At 44.6% G+C, this 15096-nt stretch overlaps 1 protein-coding gene across 1 annotated transcript in view; it reads left to right on the top strand.

Annotated features, from left to right (window-relative positions):
* Positions 1–3164: 3164 nt before the first annotated feature.
* Positions 3165–15096, top strand: part of Svep1 (sushi, von Willebrand factor type A, EGF and pentraxin domain containing 1) — a 157227-nt gene continuing 145295 nt past the window's right edge. Inside the window, exon 1 of the mRNA XM_038347564.1 lies at positions 3165–3698. Within this exon, the coding sequence (XP_038203492.1) occupies positions 3165–3698 (534 nt within the window). The remainder of the gene's footprint in view (positions 3699–15096) is intronic.

Below are 15096 nucleotides of genomic sequence, written 5' to 3'. Positions count from 1 at the left end.
TTTTGTTGTTGTTGTTTGTTTGTTTGTTTGTTTAAGAGAATTTCTGGGAGCTATGTATGAAACCAACTCAGAACCTAGTTGTGCAGACATCCAACTGCAAGAGACACTAGAAAATGTGGATGTCTTTGTGCTCAGCTGAAATTGGGGTTGCTCTTAAAGAGGAAGGTCTGGATGTAAGAGTCTAAGGTGACGGTGGTTAACTTCTGTGAGTGTATAAGCTAAGTGGGGGACACTCCTGTGGCCTGTCCTTGCTCTCACCAAGCTGAATTAAAGCGATCTCATTCTCCCTTAGGTGATGGTAGTGGTAGGTTTTGCTAAATTGGAGCTCATAGGCAAGAATCTTTCTCATCTCATCTGAAAGAAAAAAAAGAGACTAAGAGTGTAACGTGTAAAGAGAAGCAGATTGGGGGACGGGAGGGAGGGAGGGGAGGAAGAAATGGGGGAAGAGGAGGGAGGGGAAACTGTGGTAAGGATGTAAAATAAATAAATAAATATTTTTAAAAAGAGATGCAGAAGTGGTTCTGAGTGTGTGCGTGTGTGTGTGTGTGTGTGTGCACGTGTGTGCGCGTGTGTGTGTGTGTATGTGTGTGTGTAGGCTAGAGTCTGATGTCAGGTGTCTTCCTCAATCACTCACCGCCATATTCTGTGAGTTAGGGTCTCTACTGAGCCTCGAGCTCACCATTCCAGCTAGACCAGCCAGCCAAGGAGTTCCTGGGATCTGCGCTCCACTTTTTACATGGACCCTGTGATTCTGAACTGAGCGTCTCATGCTTGCCTGCCGGGGACCTTACACAGCCACTTCCCCAGCCCCTAACACCCACACATGTTCTCTTGTGTGTGTGTGACAGGATCTTACCTGTGACCTGGAACTCTCAACCCTCCGGCCTCAGCTTCTCGAGTGCTGGGATTATTGTATTCAGGAAGGCTAAACTCTACCTCATTTTCCAAGGCTTTCTGAACCTGGCTTCACCACCCAGATCTTTCCCCAGTTTATCTGCTTGAGCCAATAAGTTCCTTTTGTTTAAACAAGGAGGAGCTGAATGCTCATTGCTTGCAACTAGAAGGTCTTAAAGTAACTCTCTACCTCCCTGGGGTTTCCTTGAGGATGGGGGTTAAAGGACACACAAGATAGCCCATACCGCCATGGACCCAGAATGCCAGATCTTAATGATGTGTTTTAAATAACATGGTGTAGATGAAATCTGGAAAAACTCTCTTTTTAAAAGAGTTCCAAGTTGATTGAGATCTTATCCCCTCTCAGAAGATCCATATCTTTCTTTGCCCTGCTCCTTGTCCCTCTTGCAAACACACAACTCTGGAATGATTTTCAAATCTGCGTTTTCTTCTGATGTGGTCTGACAGGGAAGACTAGGAGAGAGTCCCACTCCGTTTCCAGTTCAGGATTTCGTAAGCTGGTACATTCTTGGTGGTCAGCCAGAGCTGCTGGACATGGGTCTTGGCGAGCATTCTTGAATAAAGGCAGTGATATGAGCGACCAGCATTTACTGTGTACATGCTGTGTTCTGAGCATATTCCTAAGAGTTTTAGGATTTTATGATTTAGTCCTTAATATGTTATTATTACTCCAGTATCCAAATGGGCAAAGCGATACAATCAATAAATCGTAAGCCAGGATTTCGTGTCATGGAAATTGATCCAAGAGCCCTAACACCTCGGCTTCCATGCTCTGACACCTCCCGTGTTGAAGGCAGTTCATTAAGGAGAGTTGGAGTCCAACCACTCCTGTCAGAGACCAGGAGAACTCCGGAGTCATTTGATCCCATTGCAAAATAAAAGTAGGCACTGGGCCAAAACCCAGAGGTGATGGAGGTTTATATAACCACACAGGGTTCCTGATTTTTAGCTGGAATCTTTTAACCAAGGGTCCCACCTTTCATGTAATAAGTATGTACTTTATGCATGTACATACATAAAGTACATGAGGTCTTACTTGGAAAAATCACCCCAAGTAACAGCTGGTATTCCCAAGGGTATGTATGCCAGGCAGATCCCATTTGCTGAATCAGATCAAAATAGAGGGTTTTAAGAAAATTCATAGTTAAGAATTCACCATGAACTTCACACCCTCATAGAAGGCTTGCCTGCCCTTGCCAAGGTCAAATCTGTCTTCCCAAGCTCTTCTATTTAGCCACGGTCAGTTGTAATTATATGTAAGTATATGTGTATCTATGTGCATGCACAGAAAAGTATGTAATCATGCATATACATTTCATGTGTGGATGTCGAGTTGGTGGTGATGGCGACAACACTTTTACTTGTTACAAGTTCCTAGAGGACAGAGTTCGTGTCTGTTTTTCCCCTCCTCATCCTCTTGGTACCTATCAAACATCACAAACTGCTATAGGAAGGAAAGAACGAACAAACGCATGAATTATCAGATGCAGAAAAGGAGTGCAGGCCCTTCAGGGAATTTATGCAAATATCCCCTTTGGGCGGCTTAGACACTCCACCCCTCCCAAGAGTAGTGGAAAAGAAGCCCAAAAGGTGAGCAAGCAGTTTTCAAGGCACGCTTTCAACTCGGCCACCCCCCCTCCGCCCCCGCGTGTTTTTCTCTACAATGTTTCCAATTACTGTGGCACTCTCGGTATCCAGATCCATCTCCAGCGAATTCCTCTGCAGCTCCTTGCCAGACATATGGGATCAATCAGTGCGCTTGTGAGGGAATGTTGACAGCATGACAGGCGAGGGGTTCTGGTGTCATGGAATCTCCAAGAGTCTTTAGTTGGATCCCAGGGAAGAGAGAGGGGGAGGAGAGAGATAGGGGAGAGATAGGGAGAGGAGAGGAGAGAAGGAGAGGGAGAGGAAGGAGAGGACAGACGAAAAGGAGGGAAGTGACTCTGGCTTCACTGCCCCCTTCCTTCAAACATTTTATAGGCTTTGGGAGAGAGTGGGGAGGAGGAGAAAAACGAAGTAGCCGAGAGCCAAAGGAGCAGAGCACTCCAGTCCCTCCGGAGTCCCGTCCGTCCCCCGAGCTGCCAGAGGAGTCTGGATCCTGTCCCCAGTGTCACATGCAAGGGCTCTGAGTCTCGCCGCCGCGCTATCCCGGGTCCCGTCTGCCCAGCTCGGGCCGCCAGGCTCTTCTCAGGCGCTCGCTGGGACTGTCGCCTTGCACTCCCTGGGGCCGCTGCTCGGTCCCCAGCGCGATGTGGTGGTCCCTGGCCTTCTGTTGCTCGTCTCTGACACTGGTGTCCGGCTGGACCAACTTCCAGCCCCTGGCTCCGTCGCGCAATTTCAGCTTCCGCCTGTTCCCCGAGGCCTCGCCTGGGGCTCCGGGCAGACTGACCCTGTCACCCGCGTCCGGCGAGGAGGAGGCGGTGGGGAGCAAAGTGGAGCGTCTGGGCCGCGCGTTCCGGAGCCGCGTGCGGCGCCTGCGGGAGCTCAGTGGCCGCCTGGAGCTCGTCTTCTTGGTGGACGAGTCGTCCAGTGTGGGCCAAGCCAACTTCCTCAACGAGCTCAAGTTCGTACGCAAGCTGCTGTCCGACTTTCCCGTGGTGTCCACGGCCACGCGCGTGGCCATCGTCACCTTCTCGTCCAAAAACAACGTGGTGGCGCGCGTGGATTACATCTCCACCAGCCGGGCACACCAGCACAAGTGCGCACTGCTCAGCCGCGAGATCCCGGCCATCACCTACCGCGGTGGTGGCACCTACACTAAGGGAGCCTTCCAACAAGCTGCGGTAAGACCCCGATCCCCCAGGCCAGAGCTCCGGGGTTCCTCCCGCCCACAACTGCCATCCTCTTCTCCAGTGGGGTTCAGCCCCAGCAAGGCTCAACACGCTGGAGGCGAGCTTCTCCAGCCTCACAAACAGGACCATTCTCCTGCTGCCCTAGTGGGGGTGCCTAGGGATAATTGGTTTAAAATACTTAGTGAGGTGTCAGGCTTCTCAAAGGATCCCTTTGACGGATCCTGAGAGGAAGGGACCCCTAATCTCCCTCTCATATCCACCCTTGTGTGTATTGGAGCCAGAACAGGTATGGTTTCACCAAAACATTTGTCAAGAGGGGCAGGTAGTGAACGGAGGACAGCCCTGAATCTTTTTCAGGTTGTAGAAAGAGCACACAGTAACTTCCCTCGCAGCCTTTGCTTTGTTTGTTTGTGACAGGCTCTCCTGTTTCCCACACTGGCCTCCACTTACCACATAGCAGAGTGTGTCCCTGAGTTTTGATCCTCCTGCCTTCATCTCCCAAGCGCTGGGATGACTGCCATTGGCCACCAAGACTTCATGCTACAGGTCTTTAGTAGATAAATGTTTAGCAACTGGCAAAAGTCAGTTTCACGTGGTAGACCCTTATAAAAACGTGTCTTTTTCCTAACTTCACAATAACACATGGCTGAGCTTAATTTGAAACACAGAAAAATAATTAAGGCAATCCAGCAAGTCAATATTTGTGGAATAAATGAAACACAAAGAAGCGGAAAACCCCAATAATCTCTTCATCCTTAAAATTCCAGTTGGTATACAGTTGAATATTGTCCCATATGTATACTTATATATTATTTCAACAAACTTGCTAGCCTAGAGCTTTGCAGCCTGCATCCTTCAGCCACTGCATGTGACCAAATGCACACTAGTTCATACTATCCTGCGGCATGACCATGGATATCTGAAGAGGAAATTGGGTTCCCCTGAGTTACAAGCAGTTTGTTGTAAGCTGCCCTGTGGACGCTGGTAAGGGAATTCATGCCGTCTGTCTGAGCCAGTGCTCTGAACCCCTGAGTCATCTCTCCAGCCTCAGGACCGCTAAGTGTGTAGGCAGCACACATTCATGTCTTTTAAATAAGGAATTTGGGGAGCTCTCCTTGACTGCCTCTTTAGGAGGGTTTCCTCAGTTCCTTATTTAGTAAACTGTAATCACCGCCTGCATTGGAGAGCTCTATAAATCAGCATTCATCTGATATGTGCACACAAATATACAATTTTTTAAAAAAAACATTTTGCTAAATTGATAGATGATAGCTAGAGGCATTGTTCTAGAAAGTCCAATTTTATAATTTTTGAGGAGGAATATTACCTACTGTATTTTATGTATGCAGCTAATATGTAGCTACTGGGCATTTGTCTTTTTTTTTCAACCTGGTCGTAGCTTTTGCCTTTTTGCTATTACGGGAATATTTGTTTCTTCTTAGTGATTTCTATACACTCTTTTTGTAGTGAGGTCGGGAACCCTTCTCATATATGCAGCAAATATATTTTGCAGCTTGCTGTATTTTACCTGCTTATTACAGTGTTGTGTCATTGAGTGAATGGTTCAAACCTTCTTTTGGTCAAATCTATCAAAGTTTGCTTTTAAGATCCAAATTTGGGTCACTTTGGAGAGATGGCTCAGTTAAAAGCTCTTGCTGCTCTTGCTGCTCTTGCTGCTCTTGCAGAGGATCCAGGTTCACTTCTCAGCATCCAGGTGGTGGCTCACAGCCATACTTAACTCCAGTTCCAGGGGATCCAACACCCTCTTCCATGCTCCCTGGGCATTAGGTATGCATATGGTGTATATACAGTGTGCAGGCAAAACACGACACATATACATATAATAAATAAATATTTTAAAATTTTAACAATTTGTTTGCTTATACTGTTAGAATGATTGCCTTACTGCTCAAATCAGAAATGCTTTCCATGTAACAGTCTGGTTAACCTGGAACTTTCTTAGGGGTCCCATGCAAAGATGTCTCTCTCTCTTTTTAATGTTAATTGTCCAAGCTCACTAGTTTGTTAGTTGAATGTCTCTCTCTTTTTAAAAAGATTTATTTATTTTATCGTGTGTGTATGTATGTCTGTGTGAAGGTGCCAGATGCCCTGGAATAGGAGTTACAGACAGTTGTGAGCTGCCATGTGGCTGCTGAGAATTGAACGCAGGTCCTCTGGAATTGCAGCCAGTGCTCTTAACCACTGAGCTGTCTCTCCATCCCCCAGGTGGTTGTCTCTTTAATCACCTAGTAAATGTGCATGGGCACTTGGTCCCTGTTGGTCTTCTGGTTCATCCTATCTTATCTTAAGTTGCACCAAAATGATTTAGTTACTGTAACTTTACAACAGATTTAAATGTGAGATAGTGGGAAATCTCTTTTGTGTCTTGGCTTTTTCATCAGTCCTCCCTAGGTGTAATGCAACATAAATTTTTATTGTTTTCGTGTAGTTCCAATAAAACTAATAAGATTTTTTGTTTCAATATAAAAATATCGAAGTGATTGGAAGCTACTACATTTTTATAATAGTACTATGCTCAACTATACTTTTTTATACCAATCAATAGCTGTGGTTTTTCAAAATTCCTGTAAATACTTTTAAAAATTTAGCCCAATATACAGCATTATTGTCTATGAATCTACCCTTTGTGGTATCAAGGATCAAGCCTAGGCTCTCACATAAGCTGGGTTAGTGCTCTGTCATTGAGCTATATCCCCAGGTTTCTTTTTTAACTTTTATTATTATGAGGTAGGATCTCATTAAGTCGCCAAGGCTGGTCTTGTTCTTTATGATCCTCTTGCCTCAGCTTCCTGAGTAGCAGGGGTCACAGGCCTGCTCCAAGAGGCCCAATCCATCTTTTGCATTTTATTTTAAACAATTGTTTTGGGATTCTCAAAACATTATTAATTTTTGCATCTCTATTTCCTTTTCATGCATATACCTTAGTCATACCATCCCTCATTTCTTCCCTCTAGCATGCCCTAGCCCTAAACCTCCAAATATCTCACACGTCATTTCATTTCTTTATTTTTATTTTATTTGTTTGCTTGTTTCTTTTTGTTTTTTGGGGGGAGGGGGGTTGGGTTTTGTTGTTGTTGTTGTTATTGTTGTTGTTTTGAGACAGAGTTTCTCTGTGTAACAGTCCTAGCTGACATTGAACTCACTTTGTAGACCAGACTGGCCTCGCCTCCCAGGTTCCGGGATAAAAGGTGTACACCACCACCACCTGGCTTTTATAATCCGCAAAGTCCAGTTAGTGCTGCCATCTGCACATGTGTGTTTAGGACAAAATCTTACTATACTGACCAAGTCAGTCTTGAACCCCTGGGAACAGGGAATTCTCCTGTCTTCACTTCCCATGTAGTTGGGGCTACAGACAAGCGCCGCCATACTTAGCAATCAGATTCTTAGTAAAGTCTCTTAGGCTCATGTTTTATTTCCTCTTTACAAATTGTACTTTACTAACAATGTACAGAAAATGAAATAATCAGAGAAGTTTCTTGCAAACAAACTGTGGTATGTTGATGTATAATATGTACATATATGTGCATAGGTATGGGTGCATAAATACTATTTACCTAAACGTGAAGGAATTGTCCATTCTCTTTAGGTTTCTGTGTCACCCCCTCCCCTCCATTTTTTCCAGCCTACTTTTTATAATAGAAAATTCACTTCTACTATATCAGTTTCTTTTATGGTCACATAGTTTCTTGCCCTATGATTAGCTATTATTGTACATGTAATATTATAAGCAGCATGTTATATATTTGTTCACATCTTTGATCATCTTGTAAGTACAAACCTATAAAGAGACATCACTGCATCCGAGAGTATGTGTGTGCCAACTTGCTCAGCAGAAAATGGCACCAGATTGCACTCCCATGTGTGGTGACCATGTAGTACTAGGGTGCAGATTGGCCAGCCCAGGGCAGTATTTGAATACTCCCTGATTTTGTGTGTGAGGGGATGCATTCCCCTATTAGCAAGGCTAAATATGCCCCATGCGCTCCTCTGCCCCCACGCACACTCTGACCAGTTCTCAAACTGCTCCTTTCGAGTGCATGTTTGAACATTCCTGGCTTATCCCTCATTTTTTCGTCTGGGCGTGGTTCTTTCTCTTCCTGATTGGCAAACACACCTTAAATCTTAGTAGTGTGGCCCTCAGCTGACAAAGAAATGGTACCTAACATTTTATCCATCTATTGAATCTGGTTTTCTTTTCCTTTTCTGGCATGCTGTATAACACTTTAAAGGCTTTCCCCATGAAGTAACAACCCAGGGATGGCTTTTGGTTATTGAAATAGCTGCACCAGGCAGAATTCCCTTTAGAGCACAGCCTGGTCTGCCATCTACTCCCAGTACCTTTCAGACCATGAAAACTGGCTCTATTAATGACAGTCATTGCCCACTTTGTCAAAGGAGAACACAGCTGCCCTGGGAAAACCATGCCGTGATCCAACTCTTCTCTTTGGTTTGGCCAGGCTTGCTGTGGAGTTCTGAGAATGCTGATCCCTACACGTGGAGTGGGGAATGGGTCAAAGACACAGTGCTCGGCCTCAAGACCTGCCTTGCTCTGTCTCCGACTTCCCCCTTTCAGATGCTGCATGTTGTCTTGGGAATCAGATCTTTTGGGTGCCACCCATGACCAGCAAACAGAGGTTTCTCAAATGTTTCTCTTAACTAAATTTTGTCCTGACTTTATTCTCTCTCTTCATTTTGACTGAGTTATGAGGTGAGACAGAGGTCAGCTGGATTTAGTCCATGTCCAGCCAGAAACCTAGGTGCCTGTCTTAAAACCTTTACAAGTCTCTGATGGGTATACTTACATATAAAATACTATATTTTCCCCCTTCTCCCCTCTCCCCATCTCCTCCTCTGTTCTCTTCTCCTTTTCCTTCTGCTACTATCAGGAAGTCATTCCAAGACCTCAGACAGAACAAAAAGACAAAGACAGTCACACTCCTTAAGGAGACTCCTGTCACAGTCCCCATAATATTTTTCTGTGTGTCTCATTGAGGGAAACTTGTGCTTATACCCACCCTTAGCTTCAGGAAGCTTTCCTAATGAGATGGAAGAGCAGGACAGATGCCGACATATCAGAGTCAATAAAATCGTGTTTTTAAAACTGTTCAATAGCATGGCAAATTGTCCAGAAATATGTATTATCAAAAACTTCCTATCATATAACTGAAATCTCATTGGCAATTATATTTGTCATTACCCAGATACCATGGTATACATCTCTAAAGCTAGCAGTTGGGAGGCAGAGTCAGAAAGATCAGGAGTTTTGAGCAACATAAGACTGTATCAAACAAACTATGTACATATGTTTAAGGAAAAGGCAAAACAACCCTCCAGAATATGAGCAGTATTCATCTACAGGGAATATATTTATCAATTTGAGTATATATGTTTCCCTCCATTTGTAAAGGTATTTATAGTGATCACGTCCAACTTACTAGGAAGTGAAGTGTCAATCTCATACATGAGCAAAGGTGACCAAAGGGGGACAATACCTTTGGAACTTCGAGAGGTTCATCCTAGTATGACTGCTTTCAAGTATAAAATGCTTCTAGTTCTTTAAATAGTTATTTGCTTTATGTGTGTGAATGTTCCGGCTGCAAGGATGTGTGTGTGTCATGTAAGGGCTTGGGAGCAAACCTAGGTCCCCTCAAGAGCAACCAGTGCTTCAAACTGATGAGGCCTCTCTTCAGCCCCTAAAATCCCCCTTTAAATGTCAGTCCTTCCCCTTAATCTTCACGAGAATGTAGCATCTACCCCACAGGGCATCTCTACTTGCAAAACCAAGAAGATGTCCAAGTTTCTTGTCTGGAAGTGGAAATGAAAAAATTCCAGTCTTGCTTTGTCAAATGCCTGAGGCTGTAACGTTGAGTCTGCCGGGCTTTGCAAGCTGTGCTGGATGCAGGAGTCACCGCCTGTGCCCTCCTGCTCACTCCAGCTGTCCTTCATTCCCCCGGCAATTCACATCAGATCTTGAGGCTGCAGACACACATAACAACCTGGGTACCGGTAGCAGGGGCTCCTTTGGTGCCTGGAGACCTTTGAGAAAAGGAGACCTGATAGTTAAGCTATGACACCCAGCAGGTGCTGAGGCTGCAGGCAGTGGAAAGAACCGACTCTCTCCCCTGGGTGAGAGGTCGGAGACAGTGGCATAGGTCATAGGTCAGTGGCTAAGTTCTGTCAGGTGTTCTCATTTTCCCTAATAATGAGCATCAAAGAACATTTCCAGGAAAGAAAAGAGAGATGTCTTTTTTATCTTTTTCTTTTCTGTTCTTTTTTGTTTGTTTGTTTGTTTGTTTCTCTGTGGCTCTGCAGCCTGTCCTGGAACTAGTTCTTGTAGACCAGGCTGGCTTCGGACTCACAGAGATCCGCCTGCCTCTGCCTCCCAAGTGCTGAGATGAAAGGCGTGCACCACCAACGCCCAGCAAAAAATGTTTTCTAATATCTGATGTTATCCCACATAAAAAGCCATCACATCAAAGAATCCATTTTTCTTGGTTGAATCTCCTTTCGTAGCTCCCCAGCTTTACCTGAGTTGTGAGTTTTGTTGTTTTGTCCAGGACAAGGCGGGTTCTTGGCTTCTTGACATCAGCAGAGATGTTTGTTGCTTGCTAGGGGCATCTCTTTGCATTCTTGGCTCACGCATTTTTTGCCTCATACCAAGGTCGTCTATTTGCATCCTAAAACTGTGCTCATTAGTCCCGTGGTACAGCCTCACCTTTCCGGCTGCATCTGAACGAGCCCTTGAGAAAAAGACAGCACCTCATTTGCTTATTTCAGGGTCTTCCTTCCCAGCACCGTTTCTACCCAGGCTTTGTCTTTTTAATCACATTTCCCCCAAAAAAATGCACTCTTGACTTTTGAGGGTTGCTTCAAAAGGAATGATTTGTGGGAAAGTAGTTACTGGAACTTACTTTCTGGCCTTAAAGATACCAGAGTTAAGGCTGTTTGTACACAGCTCAATCTAATTAGTAAAACCTCACATTGCAAGTAAGCTGCAAGGGACGTTATAGGAGAGTTTGTTTTCTGTCGCCCTAGATTCAGTGCCAAGACCCATGGCTGGCAGTAAGGAGCACTGTGCATTCCACATGTTAATGAGAGGCACTAACAATTAAGAATATGTTCCTCAGAGTCCATGGATCCTGTGTGGATCCACCCCTGCAAAGTCAATCATACCCTTCCCTCCCTCCATCCCTCCCTCCCCACTGCCTAATGCCTTTCTCTGGCCTTGACAAGCAGGCAAGAAGGAAGTAGAGAAACAGAGAGAGAATGGAGGTATTGGATTTTAACGGAGAGTGGTATTCTTATAGAATACCAGGTCTCTCCCATCTCTTGTCTTCTGTGTTTCCCTTGTTCGAACTGGGCCGAGGGGATACCCACAACCTATGGGCCAGCTGTTAATTTAGCTGGACCAAAGCCTTGATTTGACTCTGTGACTGGAAATACAGCCTGGGTCTTGATTTAGATTCGGACAGAAATCTAACCCATCCGAATGTTAGAGGTAGCTGATCTGGGAGGTGATCCGAGCAGCTACGGGTAGGAGAGGAAGGAAGCGAGACAGGGATAGGAAGGACGCCAAAGACAACACAAGTGGTGGCTGGTGTTTAATTGGAACCCTGGGAGCCAGAGTCGATGCAAGCTTCAAGCCTTAAGTATCACAGCTGGAGGGTGAGGGGAATCGCAGGCCTTTTCAAACCTCCTCATGTCAGGCTGAGGGTTGAGGGTTGCTGCGGTGGTTAATTCTCTGTTGCTGGGCAATGGTATGAGGAGTCTGGGTAGGGGGAAAAGGTGCAGAGAGGAACGGGCGAGGGCTGGGGCTAGGGGTTCGTGGTGCAGTGGATGCCATGCATGAGGCGCTGGCTTCAATTCCCCAGCACTATAAAAACAAAGATGTGTGGTTTTACATGGGAGGAGAGTCACGGGAAGCAGCTGTGCCGGAGTGATGCTCCAACCTCTAAGCAAGAAAACCACAGTAGCCTTAAATTGTTACTGAAGTAGAATGTGAGAAAAGACTGGAAGATTCTCCAGAGGGCCAAATATGGGCCAGCCTTTGACATCCCACAAGCGCAGAAAGCACCACTGAAGGCTTTTCCTTATCTCCTCTCAAGCTCTCTATTGCAATATTCTCTTTCTTTTCGCCTTCAAGGCTAAAGAACTGAAGACGGGACTTATCTGGCAACAGTGGCCACCATATCAACAGTCTATTTCTTTTCAGAAATTCTGCAAAGTGCTTCCTTTGACATTCCAAAATGTGGGAGAAATAACACTTGAGCTCCTTTTCCTGTTCTGTGTGATAAAATCCCCTGCCAGAAGACTCGTGGGGGAAAAGGGTTATTCTGGCTCACAGCCCAAGGGCACAGGCGGTCAAGCTGGGGCTGTTACAGAAGCAGGAACATGAGGCAGCTGTCCCGTTGCATTTGCAGTCAGGACGCAGGGAGCTAAGAATGTTGGTACGCAGCTATCTTTATTCTCATACCCGTCTAGGTCCCAAGCCTGGGTGGGGAATGGTGCTTCCCACGTTTTCATAGCTCCTCCCAAGTCAGCCGGCATGATCAAGATGGTCTTTTACAGGTGTCTTACTTTTCTAATGCTGCGATAAAGCACCATGACCAAGGCAGCTTATTAAAGAAAGTGTTTAATTTGGCTTACCATTTCAGAGGGTTTCAGAGCCGAGAGCTCACATCTTACTCCACAACCACAAGGGGCAGAGGGAGAGAAAATCCCACAAGTTTTTTGAAACCTCAAAGTCTGTTCCCTGTGACACACTCCCTCCAGCTAGATCACACCCTCTAAGCCTTTCCAAACCATTCCACCAACTGGAACCAATATGAGCCTGTGGGAACAAGTATGCAAATATATGAGACTGTGGGGGGCATTCTCATCCAAACCACACAGCAGGCAGGCATGGCCAGAAACTTGTCTCCTCCATGGTTCTAGAGCCTATCAAGTTGACAATCATCAATCACCACAAATAATACAGGGAAAGCAAGGGCACAGAATCCAGGGCATTTAGTACATAATTCTCTCGTACCACTCACTGGCTAACATTAGGTCTCCCCAGGACCTAGCAATAGCGTTCACCACAGTCTCGGGGTCCTCCCACAGTGACACGTTCAGTAAGATTAATGTCTTCACAGTAAGGGTAATCTGCCGTTTCTCTGACTTCTCTTCTGCTCCAGAACGGTGCAGTTAGGATTCTCAGGGATGCTCCCCTTTTTAAATCATCAGCGAGTTGGAACAAATTCACCCTCCTGTGGGAGCAAAGGGAAGCATGCAGGTATGGATCCCTGTTGTTTTCTCCTAAAATCTGGTTAGGGAATCATAGGTCAGCTCCTATAAAGAGAAGGTAGTGTTGTGAGCTCAGAGAGTAATTTCGGAGCACATGTCCCCTCTATGTCACCATCAATATCACCTTTGGCCACCTCTAGGGTCCTCATCAGTTTAGGGTTTGGGACCCGTTCTTTTCCATTCCATGTCCAGGCAATGCCAAGTCCTTCTTGTCTCTGGTGGAAGTGGGCAGTTAGTTGCTGGAGAATCACACTTTTCCAGAATCTCTGGTTCTGCTTTATCAGCTTCCATAAGCATTAACAGCTCTCAATAAAATGCTGGCTCTAGTGTAACTGACACTTGTCAGGCCTGTTCTAGCAACATCATAGAATTAAATCATTACAAATAGTGGGAGTGATGAGTAATTACCAGGTCCCCCTCTAAGCACTTTTCCTGTGTGAAGTGACAAAGCCCCCACCTCCCATGCCAGTTACTGTAGAGTCACCTGTGGACATTACAGGATCATATCAAGTATCTTTCCAAGTCTCCCTTATTTGTCTAGTTTTTTTTTTAATTCTCAGGTTTACCTAATCCAAAATAGCACTATGTCATATTCACTATTGAGATAAAAATATAAAGCAAGGAAAAAACTTCAATATTTTTAGTCCTAGGCACCTTAAATGCTACTATCAATCATGCAGCTCAAGATTAAGTTTATAAATTTAAAACTGGTGTTTCAGCTAAATTTTAAGTGTAACTCGTTAAAAAATGTGTGTATGTGCCCACATGCACATGTTGGTGTGCGTCTGCATACTGGTGTGTGTGTGTGTGTGTGTGTGTGTGTGTGTGTGTGTGTGTTTATGCACCCTGGTAAGTGTGCATGCTGTGTGTGTGTGTGTGTGTGTGTGTGTGTGTGTGTATGTGCGTGCACGCACATACCTGGGTCCAGGCATGAGTTACAATGTGTGCTTAGAGGTCAGGGAACAATTTTAGATGCTGTTCCTTACCGTCTAATTCGCTTGAGATGTGGTTTCATCTCCATGCTGCTTCAGGAGAGTGTCTTGTCTCTGCCTCCTGTCTCAGCACAGAAGCACTAGAATTCCAGGCACGTGGGCTGCTGAGTCCAGTGCTTGTGTGGTTCTGGGGATCTGAACTCATTCTCTAATCACACCCACTAAACTATCTTCCCAAGTCTCTAAAGCATTCCCTAAAGAGCAGCCATTGTTCTAAAGGTATGCATGCAAGTGAACTGTACAGGTTATTTAATACCCCTAAAGACAACACTACGTTCAAATCATTTAAAAGTCTACACTTTTGAACAATGACACATGTAAATATCTTAACAATCCCTGGTTGACAGTTTAAATGCAGACACCAGTTGAGTAGAGCCAGAAATATTTAGGAGTTCAGAATTTATTTTTAATTTTGGAATATTTGCACAAGTGTAATGTAATATATTGGAGATGGGACTTAAGTCTGAGCATGAAACTTGTCTACATTTCATTACACATAGCTTGAAAGACTTTTTATAGAATAGTGTCAATGATTTTTCTTGTGGACAGAAGTTTCATTGTTGGAATTCTGTGCTCATGACATCAGTTTGGAGCTGGAACATCCCTATTTTGTAGCATTTTGGATGTCAGATTCTCAGATTAAGGGTCCTGCAATCCTGCACTTGTAATGCAGCATCTAATCCACAAATAAAGCTCAACCCTAAATCATTTAATGGACTTTAATTTCTGCTTTCCAAAGATATAAACAGAGCACTTTATTCCATGTTTAATTAATGTCGTTATTTGTGCAAGCCAGTATAAAGGAGAAAAAAATACAACAAACTTCCAAATATCATTTACTTGGAATGCTAAAAGACATCACAAATTAAATGTGTTTTTAAAAATAAATTTACGTAACTACAACAAATAAAAGACATCATAAGTTCATGAACTTAAAAGTTTTCCTTCAATCCTCATCCCTTTGAGTTTCCCATTTCTTAGTTGATTTATCTTAAAAATCTCTCTGGCTTTCTGAAGTGCTGCAGACTAACGCTGTTAAAGCCCACATATTTTCAATTGAACAATTAGAGCTCCTGCATTTTTCCTGT

Source organism: Arvicola amphibius, chromosome 11, assembly GCF_903992535.2.
Source record: "Arvicola amphibius chromosome 11, mArvAmp1.2, whole genome shotgun sequence".
Classification (NCBI taxonomy): Eukaryota; Metazoa; Chordata; class Mammalia; order Rodentia; family Cricetidae; genus Arvicola; species Arvicola amphibius.
This window is presented reverse-complemented; position numbering and strand designations above follow the sequence as displayed.